Here is a 24,291-nt window from a genome sequence, read left to right as displayed (position 1 = left end):
CAAAGGAGATAAGCAATAAGTTTACATATAAGGAAACAATGAAACATTCCCTACAGTGGCCAGTGCACCAACAGAAGAACTTATACACTACACGTGAGAAATCTACAGTCTATTAGGACAATCCTCTATGTCTGCATTTGATTGAAATGGGCTCAGATTTTAAGTGAAATTAAATCATTGGAAAAAAAAAGTAAAGCAAATATTTTGATAATGTGTGTTTTCCTCTTATTTCAGACTTTTCCAGAAGTCAGTGGGTTTTGGGGTACATCCATTGGTAAGATACTCGCCACGGGCATTGCTTGGTGAGTCTGACATTTGAACATGGCAAGCATCGCCCTCCGGAACCTACAATAAAAAAGGGAAAATCTGGCATTACCCATGAGGACCTGGCACTTTTAGAGTACTCTCAAACATGGCTAAGGTGCCACTACTACCAACTGGCATCTCCAGATAAATTTCTGCTTCCAGCTTTAACATCTGCTGTTGAGACCCTTGGTCAATGTATCAAGTGTATGACACAGTTAAAGACCACTTGTGCACCACTGACTATTAACATTGAAGACACTTAATAAAAACCACTAATTATGTCTAAGATGGTGCAACTAACGTCATTTGCAAGGAATTATTTACTTGAACTAAGGATGTGTATTTCATGCATTTGTTCTTCTGAGCAAAGGCCAGTTTAAATTAAGAGGAGTTTGATAATGCCTGACCTTTCCTAAAGAACTACCGAGAGACTCTGAATTTAAAATGTGTTCTTTATGCTTCTTATGTGGTCTGCTTGGTCTTAAAAGTTTTTATGTTTCTTCATATACCTGTGGCTAAAGTTGCTTTCCCTAACATGTGCATAAATACATAAGTGTAATAGAAGCAGCATTGGCATTCCAGGATCAAATTACTGCACCTCTACTGAGATTTTTCTGGTCAAATATTTAAGCACAGTAGATTGGTTCATCCCAATCTACTGTAGATTGGTTCATCTACTGTTACATCTTTAAGCAGTAACAGGAAATGAAGTAGTCTAAGCTTCACTGAGGAGGCAGGAAAGAAATCCTTGCTCAGAGGCTCAGCAAAGGGGGAAGGGGAAGATTCTCGACTATCCTGAGTGACTACACACTCCTGAAGCCCGTTATGTTAGCACTGAATTTTTCTCTTGCATTTGAATGATATGTCTTCCTCCTAGTAAATATACAACTATGCTACCCACTTAGGGAGCCCAAGTGGCCTTGCTTTGTCCATTTTCCAGTAATAGAACTACTCTCTTCTTTACAAAACCAATTCCGTGTATTTTAAATGGGGTAACCATGTGATCCAAGCTGAGCTCACCAATGACCATCCAGGGCCGCTTCTGCCAGAAAGCCATGTGAGATGAAATTCACATTTGGGGATGCTTAGCTTGTGGAACTTGGGTCTTGAGTTACCCGTGATTATCTCGCCTCTGTGTGGGAAGAGCCTGTCACAGAACTGGAGCCCTAGACATTTAAGGTCCTAAATGCTTCTCAAGTTGCATGAACCAAATAACTTTTACATTCATCTGAAGTGAGTTTCTGCCACTTACCTCCCCAAAAGTTTTAGAATATTATCCATTGCCTTTTTAACATTCTTTCTGTATATGCTGTTTTTAGTTGAGAAGCATTTTAGACATAACTTACTTTTTATTAGCAATCACATAAATACAGGGATTGTAGAATGTAGAAGATTTTGCAAACAGTGGAGCTAGAATGGCCATTGAGGGAGGAATCTTCTTTGGGTCACCAAAAGAAGCCCATAAGCACACAATGGAATAAGGGGACCACGCCACCAGGAACATGAGTATCATTATCACAGACATCTGTAAAAGAAATCAATATTCACCAAACCCAATATCTAAAATATCAAAATAACTAATATATCTTAAACTGCATGAAAAATTATCTGGATTGGAACTTGAATAAATTTATGTTGTTGAAGACACAGAGGAAAAACTGAATTTTTCCCCTCATACTTTGCTAATGTGCCTGAGGTCATCTATGATAACAAGCGCTTGTGAAATGGATAGACTGGTGCACGAATGTAAAGAATGCCCTCTTTCTTTTGGTGAGCTGGGGAGAATACAAAAGCTGGCTTGGATGACAGGCAGAAGGACCCACTCCTGGCCCACTTGGAGTAACTGTGCTAGGGACTGCTGGTGTTGAGCTTTCTTTTCCTCACTCTCATCTGCTAATCTAAAAAACAACTTTGTAACTTTCTAAACTCAATGTGAAGAAAAAAAAAAAGTCCTCTATTGAGCTCAGTGAATTCTCATACAGGCCATTTGAGCTTGGTATATAATAAATCACATATAATACATACAGTGCAGATAATTTTGTAAAGAAGCTACCCTTACATTTTGTTTGAATGAAAAATTATAATTGTACATTGCTCCCTCCTGATTGCCCACTAAAACGATAGAAAAGGTTTAAAAAGACATAAACGCATAAGGCCTGAGAACCACAGATTAGGCAGCTTTGTAAAAGTTAAAATTGAATAACCATTAGACAAGTGGCATATTACTTATCAGACCTGAGAATGATTTTTTTTTAAATATTCTTTTTTAATTTTAAGGAGCCAGGAATGAGGGAAAATCAGATACAGATGAATCCACTCCACAGAACTACAGAAAGTCTCAGGAATTGGAGGTGACAGTTCTGAATGTGGGGCTGCACTTGGAACCTAAAACACAAAAACTCATTAAAATCTGCAAAAAGAAGCAGTTAGACTTCTGAATCCCCTCTCTATTCAGCTAGGAAACAGCCCCCTCTCCCCAGAAGAATCCCAAGGGTCAGTGTAAGAGAGGGTAAAGCAGGGAAACTTGGGACTGGGGGACACTGGGCTCAGCTGAGAGCTGGCGTACTGTCCTGAAAAGAGGGGGGCTGCACGCTGTCCCTTCCCTGCACTGAGCCATGAGAATGTGGGTACACAGACTTGTACCTCCTACCCAGAAAGGTGAAAGAATCTTCTCTCCTTGGAAACTGACCAGCCCAGAAGAAAATACCCAGAGGTACAGATCATCAGAACCCCCCCTCTCCAAAGACATATCCCAGTGAAAGAGCACAGCGAGAGCTCACAATCAACTTTTTAGCGCATCACTCTTAAATATGCAGGGACAGTCATTGATCACCATGCATTGAGGAAACACGCAAACTGACAGGCAGAGACCAAAACAGTGCAGGAACTCGGGAAAAAAAAATATGTGATGAACAGAAGGAAAATGTAAATATATACACAATATCATCACAGAAATGAGAGAAGATACACATGCATTAAACAAGAAGAGGACGCTATCAAAAAGAAGTACAGAGTATAAAATAATGCTTCTATCTCATCTATAAAAGTGAAAGCAGAATTTTAAAAATGCAATAGAAAGGTTGAAATGTATGGTCAGCCAGGGTAAGGGTGAGGTAAATAAGGTGAACTGTGCAAGTGCAGGGTCAGATCCTGTCTTTATTTAATATTTTATATTTTGTTCAATGTGGATTTTTTACATAAATTTTGATTTTTTAAAATACTGCACTAACTACTTGTTTTTATGATTACTGAGCTTTTTGGTGCCTGCTTAAATTTTGCACCCCAGGCTTGAGCCTCACTCTCCTCACCCAATCCAGTCCTGGACATGGTTGAGGAAATCTCTCAGAAAGTAGAAACAGGGACTTCCCTGGCAGTCCAGTGGTTAAGACTTCGCCTTCCAATGCAGGGGGTGTGGGTTCGATCGCTGGTCGGGGAGCTAAGATCCCACAGGCCTCCTGGCCAAAAAACCAAAACATAAAACAGAAGGAATATTGTAACAAATTCAATAAAGACTTTAAAAATGGTCCACATCAAAAAAAATTTTTTTTTAAAAAGAAGAAAGTAGAAACAAAAACAAACAGGGGACTTCCCTGGTGGTGCAGTGGTTAAGAATCCGCCTGCCAATGCACGGGACATGGGTTCGAGTCCTGCTCTGGGAAGATCCCACATACCGCAGAGCAACTAAGCCCGTGCACCACAACTACTGAAGCCTGCATGCCTAAAGCCCGTGCTCTGCAACAAAGAGTAGCCCCTGCTCACCGCAACTAGAGAAAGCCCACGTGCAGCAATGAAGACCCAACACAGGCAAAAATAAATAAATAAATAAAAACAAAACAAAAAACAGAAATAATGCAGGAGAGAATATTTAAGAAAATTAAAAGACAAATCCAGGAGATTAAATACTCAAATAAAAAGAGTTCCAGAAAAAGAGAACAGAGAAAACAAAATGGGAGGTGAAACTCACCAGAGAAATAATACAAGGAAACTCCCAGAAGGGAAGACCTGAGTCTCGACATAGAAAGCACTCACCCAGTACCCAGCACATGGGTGAATAAAGAGCCACACCAACGCATATCGGCGTGACATTTCAGAAAACTGGAGACACAGAGAAAATCACAAGCTTCCAGAGAGAATGCAGATCACCGGAATGCTGTCAGCCTTCTCAATAGTGACACCTGAAGCTGAGAGACTATATAGGGTAATGCCTTCAAAATTCTTTGTAACTCATTTTTTCTACTTAGAATTCCATACCAAGCAAACAATCGGTCAAACATGATCGTAGAATTAAGACATTTTCAGGCATGCAAAATCTTAAAAATTTGACTTCCTTGTGACCTTCTCAGGACTCTATTAGAGAATGTGTTACACCAAATGTAAAGGAGTTAACCAAAAAAAAAAGGGAAGACATGCAATCCAGAAAACGGGAGATCTGACCTACGAGACAGGCCAAAGGCATTCCCAGCTGGTGACAAAGGAGATGTGGGGATGCTGGCTTCCTAGGTAGTCATCCTAAAGAACAGCCAGTGTAGACTAGAGCAAGAGATCTGGCGGGTGTCAGGAGGGTAGCGCCAAGAAAAGGATAAAGTCGACCTAGTCTCTGATGTATTTGAAAATACTAAGAGGAGACTGAAGCTCGTGGTGGAGAGTTTAGAGATGAATTAGTGACAGGTACACAGAAGAGTCAGCAAACAAAGCTACAGAGAGAGAGAGAGGGAGAGAAGAGAAGTGGAGAGAGATGAACGGAGGAAGAGAAAGAGAAAAGTAATGAATTGTTAACTCCAAAGGGGGAAAAGTTGTATAAAAAAAGAAATATAAATCATAGAGTCTTACAGAGATTTTCAATAAATAAAATTTAGATAATCACAATAATGTAAAATTGGCTCTTCATCTAACCAAATATTAACATTTTACTGAGAAGATGAGAGATAAATGTTGGTGGGGAGGAGTAGGAAAGGTTGGTGGTATAAGAAAAATTTTCTTTGTCTATAGTAGGAAATCAAGAAGTAACAGCAAAGAAAAATACCCAAAACAGGGCTTCCCTGGTGGCGCAGTGGTTAAGAATCCGTCTGCCAATGCAGGGGACATGGGTTCGAGCCCTGGTCCAGGAAGATCCCACATGCCGCGGAGCAACTAAGCCCATGTGCCGCAACTACTGAGCCCGCGCGCCTAGAGCTCATGCCTCGCAACAAGAGAAGCCACTGCAATGAGAAGCCCGCACACCACAACAAAGAGTAGCCCCCGCTCACTGCAACTAGAGAAAGCCCACGTGCAGCAACGAAGACCCAACGCAGCCAAAAACAAATAAATAAATAAATTTATTAAAAAAAAAAAATTACCCAAAACAGCAGATAAGCACATCACTTAGAAATATGGAGGCCAACACCAGAAAAAAGAGCCAGAGAGTAAGAATCGGGAGTTGGGGAGAGGTGACTGCAGGGGCCAAGGAACCATATCCATGTAAAAGCTTGATTACAAAACCTTTTTAAGGATTTTAATGTCTTACCTTTGTTACATCTACCTGGTCTGACCAATCTCTGTTGAGATACTCAGTGCAGTTACTAGTAGCATGATGTTTAATGGATCGAGTGACATGGTAATAGCAGTAAAACATCATTATCAAGGGCACAATAAAATTTATCGCAACAACCATCATGGTGTAAGAAACAAAAGATCTGAAAGTAAGAAAAGGAAATAATTAAATCATGACATTAAATCACTACTCATTTAATATACTAAATAGAGTAAGGGAAACAAGATAATTATCAGAAATAATACTGGCACTGTCCAGCAGTCATTATATTATTAAATAGCTTAGGAAGTGCATTTGACTTTGAGTTCATTTGGACTAGGGGTTGGCAAACTATGACCTGTGGGCCAAATCCAGCCTGTCGCCTGTCTTTGTAAATAAAACTTTATTGGAACCACATTCATTACATACAGTCTAGGGCTGCTATCACAGGCAGAGTTGAGTAGTTGCAATGGAGACAGTCTTGCCTGTAAAGCCTAAAATATTTATTTTTTGACCTTGCACTAAATCTAAAAAGTTTTAGATTTAGTTTGAGAGCTAGAAATTTTCTATTTGCTTTTCTTCATAACCTTTCATTTCCTTTAATAAACTAAATTACCCCCTTTTCCCTGGTAAATATAGAAAAGCATCACTGATGAGCAAGCAAATCCTCGCAGCGACTGTGCTTTTGCTGCATAATTCTCAGGAGATGCTTTATCACCAGATCATCTAGAAAAGGAAGTCTGGACTTTTGCCAGATCTGCGCACTGTCTAGCGCCACTAACTCTCCTTTTCCCCATCAGGTCCTACCTCTAAGGTGCGGCTATTGGAAGGATTCTCTGTTTCACCTTTGCTGCCAGAAGATAGAGGAAGGAACAGAGCAGGGGACAAGAGGAGCTGGATGGCCTTTCCTTGCAAATAAGCATAATTCACTTTTCTCAATTCATCTCTGCTGTAATCATATCATCTATACCAAGGAAGCTCTTTGTCATCTCTGTATGAGAAACATTTGATCTGACCTTAAATTTGAAATGGTGAGAAAATGTCTACACTAGAAGCATTTGATTATAAAGTGTAAACATATCTCTTACACATCGTTTTTCCGCCAGTTTATGGTACAGGTGGCCCCAGTAGGATCTGGGGCATAACTAGCCCACCCAACAATAGGCATCAAAGCCCAAAAGAGGCCATTGATCCAGGCCCCCAGAATCATGCTGATGTAAGTGTTGGTGGTCATTCTTCTTCCTATTAACAAACATATGGAACATCAAAGTCATTTCCCAATGATGTGATTCATATCTTCATTTTGTTTTAACTGATTATTCAAAGTTGTCATCAAATAGATTCTTCACAGAGCACTTTAGTTCACACAAAGCCTATCTACATGAATTCACATTCTGAAAAAAAAAAAGACATTTAAGCTGAAACCTGAATGATAAAATGATCAGTCAGAGGATAGAAATGGAGAAACACTAGGGAAATAGCATTTACCAAGACCCCAAAGTAGGAAAGGGTTTGGCTAGTACCCCAAAGTGAGAGGACCCCAGACCACACTGGAAAGGTAGCCAGGGGCCAGAATGCGTGGGACCTTGGAGGCTGTGTTATGAAATTTGGGTTTTATTCTAGGTATAATAGAAAATCACTGAAACTTTCAGTCAAGGATTATCAGAGAAATATGACTGACCATGTTGCAAGCCATTACATTTACATTTTGAAGTGAATGGGTATCGAGCAGTACTTAGGCAAAAATGGGTTCATTGAGAAAGCTGAGAAAAGTGCTGTACCTGCATCAGGACAGCAGATGGTCAGGTATCGATCCACAGCCACAACTGTGAGCAATCCAATACTTGCCATTCCAAAAAAGATATTCAATCCAGCATAAATCTGAAGATCAAAATTGGAAAGATTCCACCATTCTACACATCCTCCCAAGAGACATTTACACTTTTATCCCATTGCTAAAATATATTTTAAATACACTGAGTGTTTTTTATTTTACTAATTTTAAAATATATCATCTATTGTCAAATTATAAGTGGTTTAATAAAGGCATTTATAGAAAATGTTTTGAGACTTCATTAATTAAAATAAACTTTTTAAAAAATGTTAAGGCTTAAAGTAAAACTTCTATATATACTCTGTGGAGTGCAAAAACAAACCATAAATTAAGTGCAATGCATAAACCAACAAAAGACCGCTATTCAGAAGACAGACAATTCAACAGGGGAAAAAGACAAACAGAAAAATGGGCTATTCACACAAGAGGAAACCTGCATGTTTATGACATAAGATGTACAATCACATTAAATCTTGAAAGAAATGCAAATTATAAGATATTATTTTATAACCATCAAAATGCTACAAATTCAAAAGTCTGACAACCCCAAGTGTTGGAGAAAATGTGGAGTAACAGAAGTTCTAGCAACTGGCACAACCATTTTGGAGAGAAATTTGTCCACATCTGATAAAATTGAAGATAAACATTATCTACAACCAAACCATTTCTTTCCTAGTAATGTATCTAAACCTTCACACATTGCAGAAAAAGACATGTATGAGAACAATTTATTGAAGCCTTGTTTGTGGTTTAAAAAAATTGGAAACAGGGAATTCTCTGGCAGTCCAGTGGTTAGGACTCGGTGCTTTCACTGATGGGGCCTGGGTTCCATCCCTGGTCGGGGAACTAAGATCCCGCAAGCCAAGCCACACGGTGCAGCCAGAGAAAAAAAGAAAAAAATTTTAAAAAACCCCAAACAACCTGAAGCACATATTGCAAAACATTAAGATTTGACAAAACTGGTTGGTGCACACATGGGTATTCACTACTCTCTGCTCTTTTCATTTTATTCTCTATAGTTTTATAGCTTAAAATAGCTGTTTTAAAAAATTAGGCCAAAAGTCATTAATGCAAATTAATATTAATTTATTTTCTTGTCAGTAAAAATCATAGTAGATATATTCACCAGCAATTCTCATGGAGAACTTTCCATAGAAAAAAATCAGCAACATGTAGTTTAACTACATTACTTAGATATTATGACATAGTCATTAAATATTTTATTGTTTCAAATGAAAGCAGAGTATTTGTTTTTGAATTTGCAATATGCAAGTTTTTATTTGAATATGCAAATGTTCACTTTTCTTCTCTAGCTGACTGCTAATTTTTTGTTAGTTTAGTTTTTTCCTTTGAGTTGGGGAAATTTTGAAAATATAATGATGGTGACTGATTTCATTTCTCTTATTAAAGAATATATTTCCCAGTCACTCCTGAAGCCATTTTTATTAAGAGCACCATATCTATTATTCTACATAATCTTATTTGATTGAAACCCTTGGGATTTTTTAAAGACATTTAAATGTACATTTTCTTAATCTACTTTATTTTGCTTTGATTCTAAAGATCTCCAATACCTGACATCCTGCATATCCAAACTTCCAACTTCCATGCAGATCTGAAGCAGCAGACATGGGGTAGCCAATGCTACTGACCCCTATATCAGTAAAAGCCAAGTTAATGATAATTGCATTTGTGGGTGTCCGAAGCTCCTTGTACTTAATGAAGATGCCCAGAACTATTATGTTGCTGAGAACACTTATCATACCTGAGAACATAAACAAAAAAACACACATTTTGTTTAATTTGAATGTGCAAAAGTAGAATCAAATTAAATATTTAAGCTCCTTCAAAAATATAGCAAATCCGTTTTGGTTCGTTTATTTGAAGAGCTTCAGCTATTCTTCAAGCTAGTTGTAATATCTTCACAGCCCTTTTGTGAAATAGAAATATAAAAATTAAAGCACAAAGAATCTACCAATTGCATAAACCAGCACCAAAGACTGGTGTTAATGTCATCACTATTGATCACTCTATCCTTGATATTATTCCCTTGCATGTCATGATACCACCACCACTGATTTTTAGGATATACATATGATCATACAATCTCCTTTGGCAGCTTAATTTTCTCATCCTCCTTCCTGAAGCCTAAGGCTCTCCTTTCTCTACAGTTTCTCAAGCCTCAGCTATCATTCTATCCTAACAGTATTTCTGTCACTTTCCATCCCTGAAATATGCTCCAGTCCCGCATCCCTTTTCATACAATTCATTGCCATTAAACATTTATTAAGCATCTACAGTATGTAAGATCATATGACTGTTTCAATATCACTTGAAACTCAACATGTTCAAATCTAAATTCTTCATTACACACACACACACACACAAACACACACACCTATAGAAGAATGCACACTGCAAGGTTTGGCTATCCAGAGAGGAAGTCGGACTGGCTTTCAGGTCCACTGAGAAGCCTCACAGGACATATCACCCTAGTCAAGTCTCCACAGCCTGGGATCCGACTCCTAGCCCTGCAGGTCCAGAAACTCAATGTTGTCGGTGCCCCAGAATTGGCTGGATTCAGGTAGACTGATGACTGAACTTCTTAATCTGAATGCCAGTGTATTCATTTACAACAAGAAATATTGTTGAGTGGACTGGATGTGCATGTTAGCCTGTTTAACACTCCCTACATGCAACAAAGGATGCACACATTTCCCATAAGCCAGATGTGGGCCATATTAGGTCCTAACAGCTGAGAGAGGCTAGAGCTATTACCAGATTCCTAAGGGCTAAGGGAGGGGTAAGGAACAAGAGGAACAGAGTGGTGTTCACCATCATGAAGAGAACTCTGGTGATCAGCTCCAGCTATTGCCGGAGAGAGGGAAGGTTTCCAAGCACCAACACCCAAATGTATCAGCTAAGGAAGAACTTCTATTATATCTTGGCACCTTGGTCAAAACTTCCATTCAACATCCTGTTATACTAATCTTCCAGGTTCCTGTTCTTTCCTCCTGCATGCTGCTGGCAGAATAAACTTTCTATAACAAAGAATTAACCAAGGCTCTTCTCAAAACCTCCAATACACCCCAACGTCTAAGGGATAAAGTCCATATGTCCCAGCCTGGTATTCCAGACTCCTTGCCTCAATCTGTTTTTACCCTCTCTAAGCAAATTGTCACACTTGTCAAACAAGCCCTCCATCTAATTATTTATCAAATGCACCAGGCTTGTGGTAAATTTTGACTTTCATTTCTCCCACTTGGAACACCCTACTCCTTTCCTCTACCTTTCCAAATGCTACCCTTCAAAATTCTGTTCAAGGCCAATTCTACCCCAAAGACTTGTCCTTCGCATAGTATCCTCTCTTCTCTAAATTCTCAAAGTACTTGTTTATATTATACTTTATCTTATGTGATGCTATATTATTTAATCCATATATGCCTAGTCTTCCTGTGTAGATTTTAGGCTTCTAATCATTTCTGTGTTTTATATATATGACATATAGCAGATTTATTTAATAAACGGACAACTAAAACTCATATTGCTGAATGTCTATTACTCCTGCAAGCATAATTAAGGCACAATGATATCAAATTTGATGATTCTTTGGCTCAATTTTTTTTTTTTAATTCCTGTATTTTTATTTTGTTAATTCTGGTGACCCTACCTCTTATCTCCCACCACTCCTGTGGCTGGCAGAGTAAGCTTTTTTTGTTTTTTAATTTTATTTGTTTATTTATTTATTTATGGCTGTGTTAGGTCTTCGTTTCTGTGTGAGGGCTTTCTCTAGTTGTGGCAAGCAGGGGCCACTCTTCATCACGGTGCGCGGGCCTCTCACTATCGCGGCCTCTCTTGTTGCAGAGCACAGGCTCCAGACGCGCAGGCTCAGTAGTTGTGGCTCACGGGCCTAGTCGCTCCGCGGCATGTGGGATCTTCCCAGACCAGGGCTCGAACCCGTGTCCCCTGCATTGGCAGGCAGATTCTCAACCACTGCGCCACCAGGGAAGCCCCTGGCTCAATATTTTTGCATCTAGTACTGTAGCTCCAAAAAGTTTAGTGAATTGAAGAATCTTTCTGGGCTAGTTACAGATTTGATGATTTTTAAGTCAGGTAAAAGCACAGTGCAGTAAATTGTTGCCTACCAAGTATGCAACCAAAATAAAGTAATTGTGCTTTGGGGGTGGTTTTAGATATAACAGGGAGAATGAGGTAATCAATTTAGCCCTTTTTCTATTTTCTCTGCAGCTGTCTCAAGCACTCTGCTTTATTTCCTAGCTGTAGGTGTTTTCTAATGAGTAGACAATAGATCATTTAGTACTTAGGTCTATGTTCAGTTAATTTCCCCTTGGTTTCTGTGGCTCTCCTCCAATCTCTTTGGCAGATCCTTCTTAATCTACTTCCTGGCCTTTCTTTCTTCATGTCTACCTTATTAAATATATGCATTGTCCAAGTTTCTGTCCTGGACCTTCTTTCTTTTCACATTCAATATACACTCAGTGATTTCACACAGATTCAAGGCTATATGCTGTTACTTTCCAGATCAACCTCATAAAATTCAAACTCATGTGTGCAGCTTTTTACGGGACTTCTCTCAAACAGAACCCAGAGATTTTCTCTCTTGACCCAAACATGTTCTTCCCCAGATGTGCTCCCATCTTGATGAATAGCTTCACCATCTATCCAGTGGCCCAGAAAAGAAACCTAGATGTCATCTTTGATGCTCCCTCACCTTCTCCCCCAGTCTCCACATCCAACCGTCAATTCTAACTTCTAGCTCTTGAATGTGTCTATTTCTATCTCCAATGCTACTACTTCCTCCTCAGAAGTCTTTTTAATCTTAATCACACAGGGGCCACCTACCTGGTCTCTTAGCTACCACTACAGTGCATTTCTAAAATACAAATTGGATCATGTCATTCAGTGATTCCCCTATCGCCTTTATGGCTTAGGTCTTTCATTAGCTGGTACACAGCCATCCTCTCAGCCTAGTATCTCTCATGCTTCATCCTACAAGTCACCCATAATGAATCTATTTCAGATCCTTAATTTGCCATGCCCTCTTGCTCCTCAGCATTAACTGGAGAAAGGGACAGTGCTCAAGTTGGTAACGTTTGTAAGAGCTACAATCTAAGAGAAATATTAAACTAAAAATTAAATTTAAAATGAAAAATCTAAATAGGCTCTTGGTAAAAGTAACAAATGAAATAAACGCTTTGACTAAATTCTTTTCCTCATAGTTTTGGTTTCGATTTGGACATTTGAGTTTTGTTAAAGGGAGGGATTGGGGGGTCCAAAGAACAATAAACGTTTGAACAAAAGCATAAAGAAGTTAGATATGCTCCCTTCAGTTCATCTACTAAAAACACTAACAAACAACACGTACTCATAGTATTGATAAAACTGATCCTTGTGGTTATACCTGAGGGTTTTAGAGTCGAAATACCTGAGTTCAAATCCTGGCGTAGCTACTTAGTAGATGTGTGTGTTGGGAAAGTTATTTAAACTCTTTATCTGTAAACAGGGAAAATAAAATTTACTTACTGAATTAGCATAAGGATGAATTATTCTGTACATGTAAATATTTAGAACAGTGCTTGGTATATACCAAGTATTCCAATAGTAACATTAGTAGTGGTAGCAGTAGTAGTAGTGGTGGTGGTGGTGGTTGGAGTAGTAGTAGCAGTAGTAATAGTAATTCTAGTAGAAGTCATCATTGTCATCATAGTAAGATTACTATTACTATTACTATTACTGTTACTGTTACAGGGATAAGAACCAGCAAGAATATTTTCTTAGCAGGAAAATTTCTTTGCATGCTTCTTTTGTAACCAGATCAAAAAAGATAGCTTTTCTTGGTCATCTACCAAAAACTAACTAAACCAAAAGTTTGTATACAAAGTACTTCTATGTAATTGTGATAAGGAGCTTATCTCTTTAAGTAGCATATTGTTCTCTCCTTTCTGTTGCAACACCAAAAAAAAAAAAAATCAAAAAGAAAACAGAACTTATCCAGTGCTTATCATACAGAGGTATTCAAATGAAAAAGTTAGCTGAGGAACCACATTTTCTATCACAGAAGTAATACTCTGTGAATTATGGGGAAACTAAGCAATTATAAAGAATAAACTGGGTACAGTAGGATTTGTTATGTTTTTACTCTACTTTTGAATATATTTGAAAATTTTCGTAAGTCAATCCAAAAAATAATAAAAGTTACTTCTAAAACTCATTACTAAGCATAAAGTTGAAAATGAAGTGACTGCTAAGCATAAAATTAATACCACAATTCAACCTATACATAAAAAAGGTAATCAGAGAACTTCTATTGTCAATTTCCTCATCCCTTTTTTTCAGCCAACAAGTCTTTATCTTAATCCAATATATGCATCAATGAGTGTGTGTATGTGGGGAGAAAGAAACATTTGTCCAACATATACTGTATGTATCATTTAGGTATATTTGTGCATTATTTAATTTTACTCTTCAAAACAATTGTGACAGTAGCTTATTCTTATCCCCATTTTACAGATATGAAAATGGAAAAACAAAAAACTTGCTCACGTTGCAAAGATACTAAAAAATGAAAACCAAAGCTCAGTTTTCCAATACAGCATTGGAAAATGAGCTCAACTTTCAAACTCTGTCCTCAGTGACAATACACTCTGCTCTCTCTTTTTACGACTTTAATTTTCTTTCCAGGATCTTTCGGTCTTAACTAGATTCCACCACCAAGGACAAAACTACAGAAAGTATGTATGAGAATAGTAAATGCTATAAAAATACATTTTTGTCACGGTGCACACTATTCCCCAATAAAAACTTAATTTGACAATGTAATAACCAAATATATGGATAATTACTCATTTTATAGAAAACTTTCCTCAGCCCCATTTCACGGCTCTCACTGCCTATCAAAATTCAAAATAACTTGTTATATTAACCACCATTAATGTTTCCATTTATTCTTTCACCTACATTCTCTTTTTGATACTTACAGCCAGGAAGTAGAGCAAGTATTATCATCCTTATTTATCACATGAGCACCCCAACTGAGAAAGGATAAGTGACTTGTCAAGGTTGGCCAACAATATAGAACTTGAAACATTATCTCTGAACCCATGCTTTTTCTACTACCTTATGCTGAAAACCTCTGCTTTTCTTCACTTATTCAAAAACAAAATAACTGTTAATGGAGTAAACATCCATACCTGCCGTAATCAAGTAAGCTGCAACAATATTGTGTTCAGTCTGTGAAAAGGCCGAGCCGTCTTCATTTTTAGAGTCTGAACTGTTGCCTAAATTATTCCTTAGCATTTTGGAGGGAAGATATCAAGATAGCCTTCATAATGGGCCTTCAATATCTATGAAATGTTTCAAAAGCCACCTAGGGAAGAATTTTCAGAACCAATCATTTCCACTTAAAGACCTCAAAGAAGGGCCTTTTCATAGAGGCCCTCCCTTAACAAATTTAATTGGGCTAAAGAGGAAAGGATTTTTAATTCCCAGAACAAGAGAAAAGCTTATTAGCAAAATAAAGAGAAATAACAAGCAACACACATTTTAACCAATTAGGGCATCAGCTTTATATCCAAGGAGATTACCAAGTGCACACATCACATTTAAACAATAAACAAACTCAGAAAATCAGATCAGGACCTGACTTAACTGATTTCTGCTGGAAATCAGTTTCAAAATTAAGAGCCAGCCTTAGTCCTCTAAAACTATTCAGATTAAGGTCCCTGTTTTCTGTTTGACCCTTTCAAGTTTTCCATTTCAATTCCTTTTGTTTTTTCCATAACAATTTAAATCATTAGAGATAAGTAAAGAAGTAATCTCCCCCATCCTTCCAAATTTTATTCCCCTAATGGTAATAATATTGTCCGGTGTATATTCTGCTTTACTTTGCTTATAGAAACATATATTTATACAACTGTTTGAGGCTTTTTTTTTCATTCTTTTCAAAAAATGGGGAGCTATGTATATATAAAATCATTCTGTAATTTGTTTTCCCCTAAAGCCATACCATAAATTCCAGGTCAATAAAGCATGGATATAGCATGATCTACTTCACAATTCACCTCAGTTCATTTACCCTACACTTTGATATGCACAAGTAGTTAATCTGGTAATAATCATAGCATGCACCAGCAAAGTATCTAGATTCAATAATTCATCTTGTAAAGTACAGGGCAATTCTAATATTCTGGATTATCTTGTTATAACTCCAAAAGTGGGTAACATAAGTGGGTGACAATCTAATATGAACATTTATTGTTAGAATAATGTATCCCTATACCTTTTTTCCTCATATTCTTTATGCCATGTAATATTATAAAAATCTGATTCTTCTCAATAGTGAATTTCTAAAAATCAGTAACTTTAGAGAAGTGCTAGATGCACCAAAGTTAACAGTGTAAGCATATAAGAGAACCACTAGAGGGCTATATTTACCCACTTAATTTAATTTTATAAATCTTAGAATGGCACAGCAAGAAGGGACTGGATAATCCTTTTGCCTCAATTTTCAGTTATACACATATGTAAACTGAAGAAGTTGAAATCAGGTTGGTCAATCTGTCCCAGATACCATAGCTACTAGTAATCAAATTTTTATAAGTGTAATGAAATATTCAGAAGTGCATCTATACTAGGAAAGTGAATCTTTGTAGTATTCCAGTATCAAAATATTTTCAAATGACCCTAAAGCAATGAACATAATACCTAAGATAACCTCTCCCTTTTAAAAATCTATGGGTTGTTAGGTTTTAAGTCTTTCTCTTTTTTCTTTGTTTTTGCATTCACCATTCACTCAAAATTTTTTGAGTTTACTTTGGTTCATACTCCCTTCCTTTTCTGTAATGGATTATGCCTAGTTAGTTGTAGTACCCATTTAAATTTTCCAGAAATAATTATTTCTATTTATAAGAACTGAAGAGGAGAGATTGGTTCAAGATGGCGGAGTAGAAGGACGTGCTCTCACTCCCTCTTGTGAGAGCACTGGAATCACAACTAACTGCTGAACAATCATTGACAGGAAGACACTGGAACAATCATTGACAGGAAGACACTGGAACTCACCAAAAAAGATACCCCACATCCAAGACAAAGGAGAAGCCACAATGAGATGGTAGGAGGGGCGCAATCACAATAAAATCAAATCCCATAACTGCTGGGTGGGTGACTCACAAACTGGAGAACACTTATACCACAGAAGTCCACCCACTGGAGTGAAGGTTCTGAGCCCCACATCAGGCTTCCCAACCTGGGGGTCCGGCAACGGGAGGAGAAATTCCTAGAGAATCAGACTTTGAAGGCTAGTGGGATTTGATTGCAGGACTTCAAAAGGACTGGGGGAAACAGAGACTCCACTCTTGGAGGACACACACAAAGTAGTGTGCGCACAGGGACCCAGGGGAAGGAGCAGGGACCCCAGGGGAGACTGAAACAGACCTACCAGCTAGTGTTGGAGGGTCTCCTGCAGAGGTGGGGGTGGCTGTGGCTCACCGGGGGACAAGGACACTGGCAGCAGAAGCTCTGGGAAGTACTCCTTGGTGTGAGCCCTCCCAGAGTCCACCATTAGCCCCACCAAACAGCAGGGTAGGTTCCAGTGCTGGGTCGCCTCAGGCCAAACAACCAACAGGGAGGGAACCCAGTCCCACTCATCAGCAGAGAAGTATATTAAAGTTTTACTGAGCTCTGCGCACCAGAGCAACACCCAGCTCTACCCACCACCAGTCCCTCCCATCAGGAAGCTTGCACAAGCCTCTTAGACAGCCTCACCCACCAGAGGGCAGAGAACAGAAGCAAGAAGAACTACAGTTCTGCAGCCTGTGGAAGGAAAACCAGATTCACAGAAAGACAGACAAAATGAAAAGGCAGAGGACTTTGTACCAGATGAAGAAACAAGATAAAACCCCAGAAAAACAACTAAATGAAGTGGAGATAGGCAACCTTCCAGAAAAAGAATTCAGAATAATGATAGTGAAGATGATCCAGGACCTCGGAAAAAGAATGGAGGCAAAGATCGAGAAGATGCAAGAAATGTGTAAGAAAGACCTAGAAGAATTAAAGAACAAACAAACAGAGATGAACAATACAATAACTGAAATGAAAAATACACTAGAAGGAATCAATAGCAGAATAATAACTGAGGTAGAACAGATAAGTGACCCGGAAGACAGAATGGTGGAATTCACTGCCACAGAACAGAATAAAGAAAAAAGAATGAGAAGAAATGAAGACAGCCTAAGAGACCTCTGGGACAAGATTAACCACAACAACATTCGCATTACAGAGGTCCCAAAAGAAGAAGAGAGAGAGACAGGACCTGAGAAAATATTTGAAGAGATTATAGTTGAAAAATTCCTTAACATAGGAGAGGAAATAGCCACCCAAGTCCAGGAAGCGCAGAGAGTCCCATACAGGAGAAACACGCCGAGACACATAGTAATCAAATTGACAAAAACTAAAGACAAAGAAAAATCACTGAAAGCAACAAGGGAAAAACGACAAATAACATACAAGGGAGCTCCCATAAGGTTAACAGCTGATTTCTCAGCAGAAACTCTATAAGCCAGAAGGGAGTGGCATGATATATTTAAAGTGATAAAAGGGAAGAACCTACAACCAAGATTACTCTACACAGCAAGGATCTCATTCAGATTCAACAGAGAAATCAAAAGTTTTACAGACAAGCAAGAGCTAAGAGAATTCAGCACCAACAAACCAGCTCCACAAATGCTAAAGGAACTTCTCTAAGTGGGAAACACAAGAGAAGAAAAGGACCTACAAAAACAAACCCATAACAATTAAGAAAATGGTCACAAGAACATACATATTGATAATTACCTTAAACGTGAACAGATTAAATGCTCCAACCAAAAGACACAGGCTTGCTGAATGGATACAAAAACAAGACCCATATATATGCTGTCTTCAGGAGACCCACTTCAGACCTAGAGACACATGCAGACTGAAAGTGAGGCAATGGAAAAAGATACTCCATGCAAATGGAAATCAAAAGAAAGCTGGAGTAGCAATACTCATATCAGATAAAATAAACTTTAAAATAAAGAATGTTACAAGAGACAAGGAAGGACACTACATAATGATCCAGGGATCAATCCAAGAAGAAGATATAACAATTGTAAATATATATGCACCCAACATAGGAGCACCTCAATACATAAGGCAACTGCTAACAGCTATAAAAGAGGAAATAGACAGTAACACAATAATAGTGGGGGACTTTAACACCTCACTTACACCAATGGACAGATCATCCAAAATGAAAATAAATAAGGAAACAGAAGCTTTAAATGACACAACAGACCAGATAGATTTAATTGATATTTAAAGGACATTCCATCCAAAAACAGCAGATTACACTTTCTTCTCAAGTGCACACGGAACATTCTCCAGGAGAGATCACAGCTTGGGTCACAAATCAAGCCTCGGTAAATTTAAGAAAACTGAAATCATATCAAGTATCTTTTCCGACCACAACGCTATGAGATTAGAAATCAATAACAGGCAGAAAAAACGTAAAAAACTCAAACACATGGAGGCTAAACAATACGCTACTAAATAACCAAGAGATCACTGAAGAAATCAAAGAGGAAATCAAAAAACACCTAGAGACAGATTACAACGAAAACACAATGATCCAAAACGTATGGGATGCAGCAAAAGCAGTTCTAAGAGAGAAGTTTATAGCAATACAAGCCTACCTCAAGAAACAAGAAAAATCTCAAATAAACAATCTAACCTTATGCCTAAAGGAACTAGAGAAAGAAGAACAAACAAAACCCAAAATTAGAAGGAAAGAAATCAAAAAGATCAGAGCGGAAATAAATGAAATAGAAACAAAGAAAACAATAGCACAGATCAATAAAACTAAAAGCTGGTTCTCTGAGAAGATAAACAAAATTGATAAACCATTAGCCAGACTCATCAAGAAAAAGAGGGAGAGGACTCAAATCAATAAAATTAGAAATGAAAAAGGAGAAGTTACAACAGACACCGCAGAAATACAAAGCATCCTAAGAGACTACTACAAGCAACTCTATGCCAATACAATGGACAATCTGGAAGAAATGGACAAATTCTTAGAAAGGTATAACCTTCCAAGTCTGAACCAAAAAGAAGTAAAAAATATGAGCAGACCAGTAACAAGCACTGAAATTGAAATTGTGATTTAAAATCTTCCAACAAACAAAAGTCCAGGACCAGATGGCTTCACAGGTGAATTCTATCAAACATTTAGAGAAGAGCTAACACCCATCCTTCTCAAACTCTTCCAAAAAACTGCAGAGGAACACTCCCAAACTCATTCTATGAGGCCACCATCACCCTGATACCAAAACCAGACAAAAATACTACTAAAAAGGAAAATTACAGACCAATTATCACTGATGAATACAGATGCAAAAATCCTCAACAAAATACTAGCAAACAGAATCCAACAACACATTAAAAGGATCATACACCATGATCAAGTGGGATTTATCCCAGGGATGCAAGGATTCTTCAATATACGCAAATCAATATGGTGTGTCAATATGATACACCATATTAACAAATTGGAGAATAAAACCCATATGATCATCTCGATAGATGCAGAAAAAGCTTTTGACAAAATTCAACACCCATTTATGATAAAAACTCTCCAGATAGTGAGCATAGAGGGAACCTACCTCAACATAATAAAGGCCATATACAACAAACCCACAGCAAACATCATTCTCAATGGTGAAAAACTGAAAGCATTTCCTCTAAGATCAGGAACAAGACAAGGATGTCCACTCTCGCCACTATTGTTCAACATAGTTTTGGAAGTCCTAGCCACGGCAATCAGAGAAGAAAAAGAAATAAAAGAAATACAAATTGGAAAAGAAGAAGTAAAACTGTCACTGTTTGCAGATGACATGATACTATACATAGAAAATCCTAAAAATGCCACCAGAAAACTACTAGAGCTAATCAACGAATTTGGTAAAGTTGCAGGATACAAAATTAATGCACAGAAATCTCTTGCATTCCTATACACTAATGATGAAAAATCTGAAAGAGAAATTATGGAAACACTCCCATTTACCATTGCAACCAAAAGAATAAAATACCTAGGAATAAACCTATCTAGGGAGACAAAAGACCTCTATGCAGAAAACTATAAGACACTGATGAAAGAAATTAAAGATGATACCAACAGATGGAGAGATATACCATGTTCTTGGATTGGAAGAATCAATACTGTGAAGATGACTATACTACCCAAAGCAATCCACAGATTCATTGCAATCCCTATCAAATTACCAACAGCATTTTTTTACAGAACTAGAGCAAAAAATCTTAAAATTTGTATGGAGACACAAAAGACCCCAAATAGCCAAAGCAGTCTTGAGGGAAAAAAACGGAGCTGGAGGAATCAGAGTCCCTGACTTCAGACTATATTACAAAGCTACAGTAATCAAGACAATATGGTACTGGCACAAAAACAGAAATATAGATCAATGGAACAGGATAGAAACCCCAGAGATAAACCCACGCACCTTTGGTCAACTAATCTATGACAAAGGAGGCAAGGATATACAATGGAGAAAAGACAGTCTCTTCAATAAGTGGTGCTGGGAAAACTGGACAGCTACGTGTAAAAGAATGAAATTAGAACACTTGCTAACACCATACACAAAAATAAACTCAAAATGGATTAGAGACCTACATGTAAGACCGGACACTACAAAACTCTTAGAGAAAAACACAGGAAGAACACTCTGACATAAATCACAGCAAGATCTTTTTTGATCCACCTCCTAGAGTAATGGCAATAAAAACCAAAATAAACAAATGGGACCTAATGAAACTTAAAAGCTTTTGCAAAGCAAAGGAAACTACAAACAAGACGAAAAGACAACCCACAGAATGGGAGAAAATATTTGCAAATGAATCAACGGACATTAAAGGATTAATCTCCAAAATATATAAACAGCTCATGCAGCTCAATATTAAAGAAACAAACAACCCAATCCAAAAATGGGCAGAAGAGCTAAATAGACATTTGTCCAAAGACATACAGATGGCCAAGAAGCACATGAAAAGCTGCTCAACATCACTAATTATTAGAGAAATGCACATCAAAACTACAATGAGGTATCATCTCACACCAGTTAGAATGGGCAGCATCAGAAAATCTACAGACAACAAATGCTGGAAAGGTGTGGGGAAAAGGGAACCCCCCTCTTGCACTGTTGGTGGGAATGTAAAATGATACAGCCACTATGAGAACAGTATGGAGGTTCCTTAAAAAATTAAAAACAGAACTACCATATGACCCAGCAATCCCACTACTAGACATATACCCAGAGAAAACCATAATTCAAGAAGACACATGCACCTCAATGTTCATTGCAGCACTATTTACAATAGCCAGGTCATCGAAGCAACCTAAATGCCCATCGACAGACGAATGGATAAAGAAGATGTGGTACAGATATACAATGGAATATTACTCAGCCATAAAAAGGAACAAAATTGAGTCATTTGTAGAGACGTGGATGGATCTAGAGACTGTCATACAGAGTGAAGTCAGAAAAACAAATATCGTATATTAATGCATATATGTGGAACTTAGAAAAATGGTACAGATGAACCGGTTTGCAGGGCAGAAATAGAGACACAGATGTAGAGAAAAAACATATGGACACCAAGGGGGGAAAGCGGCAGTGGGGGTGGTGGTGGTGGGATGAATTGGGAGATTGGGATTGACATATATACACTAATATGTATAAAACAGATAACTAATAAGAACCTGCTGTGTAAAAAATGAACAAAATTCAAAAATTCAAAAAAAAAAAGAACTGAAGAAAAAATAATTCCAAAAATGGCCAGCTATTTGCTGTAGCTACAAGTTTTACAGATTATGAGTGTGGTAGATGCATTCAATGTACTTTTTAATGCTTCCTTCACGAGTGATATGGAAAAGCTATATTGGGATGAGGCTTAGAATACTAAATATAATTATAAGCATGTCAAGTTTACACAGCTCATGATTCTTCAATTTCATAAACCTTAACTGGCCTAAAGTCAGTCCTCCTTTCATAACTCCTCCCAAATTTTCAGGAATGCCAGGAAATATTGCTTGTATTCCACTAAATCTTTTCAGTGCTGTGGTAACAAGTACATTTTAGCATGATGCAAGCAGTCAGAATGTTATTTCGTTAACAACTCAAAAGATTTAATATGTGAATAATCATCAAAGTATCTTTTACAGTGGAGCTCAGTGATACCACAGTACCAAATGCATTAATGTTAGGCTCCCTAAACATATGAACTCGATTCAAAACCAAATACCCTGGGGAACTTCCCTGGCGGTCCAGGGGGCATGGGTTCAATCCCTGGTCAGGGAACTAAGATCCCACACGCCACGCGGTGTGGCCAAAAGAAAAAAACAACTAAATGCCCCAAAGGAAACCCAGGAAGAACTACTATAAGGAAGAAAAGAGAAAAATAGAGTTTAAAGATAGCTAATGACCAAAAGATATACCTAAGGTAAAAGGTGAAATCTCAAGTGATTTGTCTACCAACATTACTTCCATCAGCCAGTTTAGACATTTTAAATGTTAAAAAAAGCGTAGGAATTTGCACTATTATTTGTCCTTGGGGCAATATCAAGGACAAATAATTGCTTGCTATGTCTTTTACAGACCAAGAGTAAAAAACCCCGGCCCTAACTCTCACTGAAAGTTTCAACCCAAGTATTCTAAATCAAACAGTCTCCTTTCCCAAGTTGTAAAAGCATAACCGCTTCTTCCTGTGAAAAATTTTCGGCATATTTGTTCATCATATATACTTATGGCTTACATATTTATTCATCCTGCTGCAATTCCATTAATCAAAAAAGTTACATAAAACCCAAAATACAGATTTAGGCAGTATTAGGTAAAACATACTAGAAAACTTAAAAGATATGGCAATCCCATTCCTTCTGAGAATGAACACATGGGAGGGGGGAAAATCAGTGGCAGGGGAAATTATCCTATATCACAGTATTCTAACTTGCTATCATGGTTACGTCTTGATACTACAATAGCAGTGAGGACCAAAACCAATTTCATTTGTAATGTCCCTACCCAGGAATCTGAACGTGTAGCAGGCAATCAAATATTTATTTATGGTCAGTAACATCTTAAACTTTGAGTCCCTTAAAAAAAGGAAAATAAATACATTCAGTAAAACTTTCAACATTCCATCTATGTTGAATGAGAAAAATTAAACATTTCTTAAGAAATGTCATGAACTTCTAGTTCTCAACTTGAACAGAGCTGTTCCATCTTTAATAGATTCATAACCAATACTAAAATTTTCTAATCAATTACTAATTAGAGAAGCTGCCTTACTAACTTTGATTTATGTACTAACACACAAAAGGGAAAATACAATAAAGTGTGCTGATGTTCTCATATACAAAAGGCAAACATTTTGAAAGGGAGTGTTAATTTATAGAGAATGTTGAAGTACTTGCTCTACTAGCCTATTTTTTTAAAAGATCAGTTATATATGCAAACACTTTTTTTTCTATCTTAAATCAGTAGATTTAAGATAGAATCTACTTAACTTGTGGGTTGTCCCTTTTAACTCAAAA

At 37.6% G+C, this 24,291-nt stretch overlaps 1 protein-coding gene across 3 annotated transcripts; it reads right to left on the bottom strand.

Annotated features, from left to right (window-relative positions):
- Positions 1-211: 211 nt before the first annotated feature.
- On the bottom strand, positions 212-24,175 carry RRH (retinal pigment epithelium-derived rhodopsin homolog). 3 transcript variants are annotated; one of them, XM_082462941.1, is made up of 8 exons: positions 17,107-24,175; positions 14,861-15,036; positions 9,224-9,414; positions 7,597-7,696; positions 6,904-7,057; positions 5,810-5,978; positions 1,653-1,831; positions 212-345 (listed from the first exon to the last, which is right to left on the bottom strand). In XM_082462941.1, the coding sequence occupies exons 2-8, from the start codon at positions 14,964-14,966 to the stop codon at positions 231-233; spliced, it is 1,014 nt and encodes a 337-aa protein (XP_082319067.1). In that variant the 5' UTR covers positions 14,967-15,036; positions 17,107-24,175; the 3' UTR covers positions 212-230. The 3 variants fall into 3 exon arrangements, with proteins under 3 accessions (XP_082319067.1, XP_082319066.1, XP_082319068.1); XM_082462940.1 differs by lacking the exon at positions 17,107-24,175 and having other exon boundaries at positions 14,861-16,686; XM_082462942.1 differs by lacking the exons at positions 212-345; positions 17,107-24,175 and having other exon boundaries at positions 1,714-2,691; positions 14,861-16,686.
- Positions 24,176-24,291: the final 116 nt, after the last annotated feature.

Source organism: Balaenoptera physalus (assembly GCF_965194825.1).
Source record: "Balaenoptera physalus genome assembly, chromosome: 5".
NCBI classification, from domain to species: Eukaryota; Metazoa; Chordata; class Mammalia; order Artiodactyla; family Balaenopteridae; genus Balaenoptera; species Balaenoptera physalus.
This window is presented reverse-complemented; position numbering and strand designations above follow the sequence as displayed.